At 65.3% G+C, this 2766-nt stretch overlaps 1 protein-coding gene across 1 annotated transcript; it reads right to left on the reverse strand.

The window, feature by feature from the left end:
* Positions 1 to 70: 70 nt before the first annotated feature.
* LOC105564503 (vegetative cell wall protein gp1-like) lies at positions 71 to 961 on the reverse strand (the record flags this gene model as incomplete). Its single annotated transcript, XM_012016921.1, has 1 exon — positions 71 to 961. A coding segment is annotated over exon 1 (891 nt), but the record flags the coding sequence as incomplete, so codon positions are not given.
* Between the last annotated feature and the right edge of the window lie 1805 nt (positions 962 to 2766).

The raw sequence follows: 2766 nt of genomic DNA on the forward strand, positions 1-2766 counted from the left end.
ACATCACCCCCCCCCCTTTATTTTCTCTTCGGTGAAATCGTGCGGCCTATCGGCGGGTGCATGATCTCACCCTTCCTTCGGTGTCGAACCGGATGACCCACAGAGCGCTGGGGGTGCGCGCGCGGAACTTTCGGTTCTTGTGGGCCGCGAAGTACGGTACGGATACTCTCTCGCCGGAGGGTAGGGTTACCGGTACGGGCGGCGGTGGTGGCGACGGCCCTGGCGGCTGGTGGGTCCCCCTGAGTGGCCGGTTCCCGGTGGCCGGAGCTGCTGGTGGTCTCGGGCCGAGAATGGCGGCGCTGACGATCGGCCGGGCGGTCGTCGGTGGGACGGCGGTCGTGGTGACCCGTGGCCTGCCGGCCGCGGGTCGTGGTTCCTTGCTGGCCGGTGGTCGGTTGGCCGGCGGCGGGGGCCGGGTGGTCGCCGGTGGGGCCGCGGGCGCGGCGGCCCGTGGTTTCACCGTCGGGGGTTGCGGCCCTGGGTTGGCCGGCGATCGGTCGGCTGGCGGCGGCCGGCCGTCGGTGGTCCTCGGGGGGCCCGACATGTCGGTGGTCCGGTGGGGCGTCGGTGAAGACGGCGGCGGCTGGCTGGCGTCCCTGGGTCGGGCCACTCGTCGCGGTGGATTGGCGGCTCGGGCCAACGCTGCGGCCGTCAGGGCCGAGATCTCGGGGCTCGATCCGGTCCCCTCGGCGCGGCTGCGTCTCGGCGTGCTCGGCCTGGTCCCTCCAATCGGCTCGGACCGGCGTCGGGCGGGCCGCGGCGGCACTGGTTCGGCGAGGAAGATCGCCCGCCGACGGCTTTCCGCGTCGCCTCGCTGGATGCGAGTGCCCACGCTTGGCACCCTGGGCCGCGGGGCGCTTTCCGGGCTGGTGGTCGGCCCGGGGTCGATCAGTACGGGCCACAGGTCGTCGAGATCGGAGATATCCCCGAACAGCTCTTCCAACTCGTTTCGCTGCTCCATCGCTCGTAGTGTACGTTCGGAGCTCTGAACGAATACTGGCTGGTGTCGGAGCGGCCGCTATCGGGTAAGCTCGGTGGTGGGTTTTTTTTTTTGGTCATGCGTCACGCTCCGAGCTCGGCGTGTGTTTTTCGGAGGCGGCCTTGGCGGCTTGTTTACGTCTCGGGTTTCGCGTCGTCCTCGGTCGGCGTCGGGCGGGGGGGTTCGCGGGGCGCGTTTTTGAGATCCTGCACGTGGATGTGTCGCTGCCATCTCCCACGGGTGTCGCGTAGATCCACGATAACGGGTGACCGGATTTTCCGCACTTCCCACGGGCCGGTATATTTCGGGGCGAGCTTTGCATTGAAGCCGGTCGCCTTCTTGGAGAGTGGGTGTTCTCTCTTCCACACGAGGTCGCCGATGCTGGGTCGCCACGCTCGGCGGCGGAGATTATACTGTGCTTCTTGGCGCTGGAACCCTCGGGTTAGGGCGCTGGAACCCTCGGGTTAGGGGCGCTGGAACCCTCGGGTTAGGTTAGGTTAGGGCGCTGGAACCCTCGGGTTAGGGGCGCTGGAACCCTCGGGTTAGGTTTATGCGCACCACCTCGTAGGCCTCCTCCAGCCGGCGTCTCGTATGGTGCGGGGCCTCGTTCGCCGTGTGCCTCCGGTCCTCCGGATGCGGAAGTGCGAGCTCCCTCCCGTAGTTCAGATAGGCCGGGGTATATCCGGTGGCCTCGTGCCGGGCTGCGTTGTACGCGAACTGCAATGGGGCGATCTGCTCGTCCCATTGCCGGTGGTTCTTGCCCACGTATTTGGCGATCATCGTCTTCAGCGTCCGGTTGGTGCGTTCCACCGGGTTGCAGTGGGGTGCTCTCACCGGCGTGGTTCGGTGCTCTATCCGGAAGGCTCGGAGCACCCCCTCCAACTGGTTGGATCTGAGCTGGGTGCCGTTGTCGGAGATGATCTGGTCCGGACAGCCGTGTTGGTAGATGATCCGATCTACGACGGCCTTGGTGACGGCGGGAGCGGTGGCCCGGTGTAGTGGCTTCAATTCGACCCACTTGGTGAATCGGTCCTGCATGACCAGCAGCCATGCGTGGCCCTGCAGGGACCGCGGCAGGGGGCCAACGAGGTCGAGCGTGACTTGTCGCCAGGGTGCGGTGACTGGGGCCGTATGGAGCTTCCCGGCCGGCTTCATCGGCGAGGCTTTGTGCGCGAGACAGGTCGGGCACTGCCGTACATACCGTGTGATGTCCTGGAACATCCCGGGCCAGTAGAACAACCGGGCCATGCGGGCGATTGTCTTTGCCACCCCGAAATGGCCCGCCGTGAGGTCCTCATGGTGCCTTCGCATCACTTGCCGCCTTTCGTCCTTCGGGACGCACCGCTTCCACTGATCCGCGGGGTCGACTTCCCGGAAGTCGACGTCGTGGAGGATGTGGCGGTACAGCTGGCCTTCCCGGAGTTGGTAGTCCGGGAAATCGGTGGGCTGTGTTTGAGAACCCCGTCCCGAATTCTGTAGTACCACGTGCACCGTGACAACCCCCGCGCTGCGCATACCTCGGGCTGGCGGGAGAGAGCGTCCGCGACCTTGTTCGCACTCCCCTTCCGGTAGCGGACGTCGTAGTCGAACTGCTGGAGTTCGAATAACCAGCGGCTCAGCCGGCCGGTCGGTTCTTCTAGCCGCTGTAGCCATCGCAAAGATTGGTGGTCGGTCACGACGGTGAAGGCATATCCCTCCAGGTACCCTCGCATCTTCCGGATGCCCCATTTCTATTGAAGGCATTCTATTGAATTCTATTGAAACAAATGTATTTTAATCTTAAAATA

The sequence above is a fragment of the Vollenhovia emeryi genome, unplaced genomic scaffold (assembly GCF_000949405.1).
Source record: "Vollenhovia emeryi isolate VEMERY1.0 unplaced genomic scaffold, V.emery_V1.0 DF943964.1, whole genome shotgun sequence".
Taxonomy (NCBI): Eukaryota; Metazoa; Arthropoda; class Insecta; order Hymenoptera; family Formicidae; genus Vollenhovia; species Vollenhovia emeryi.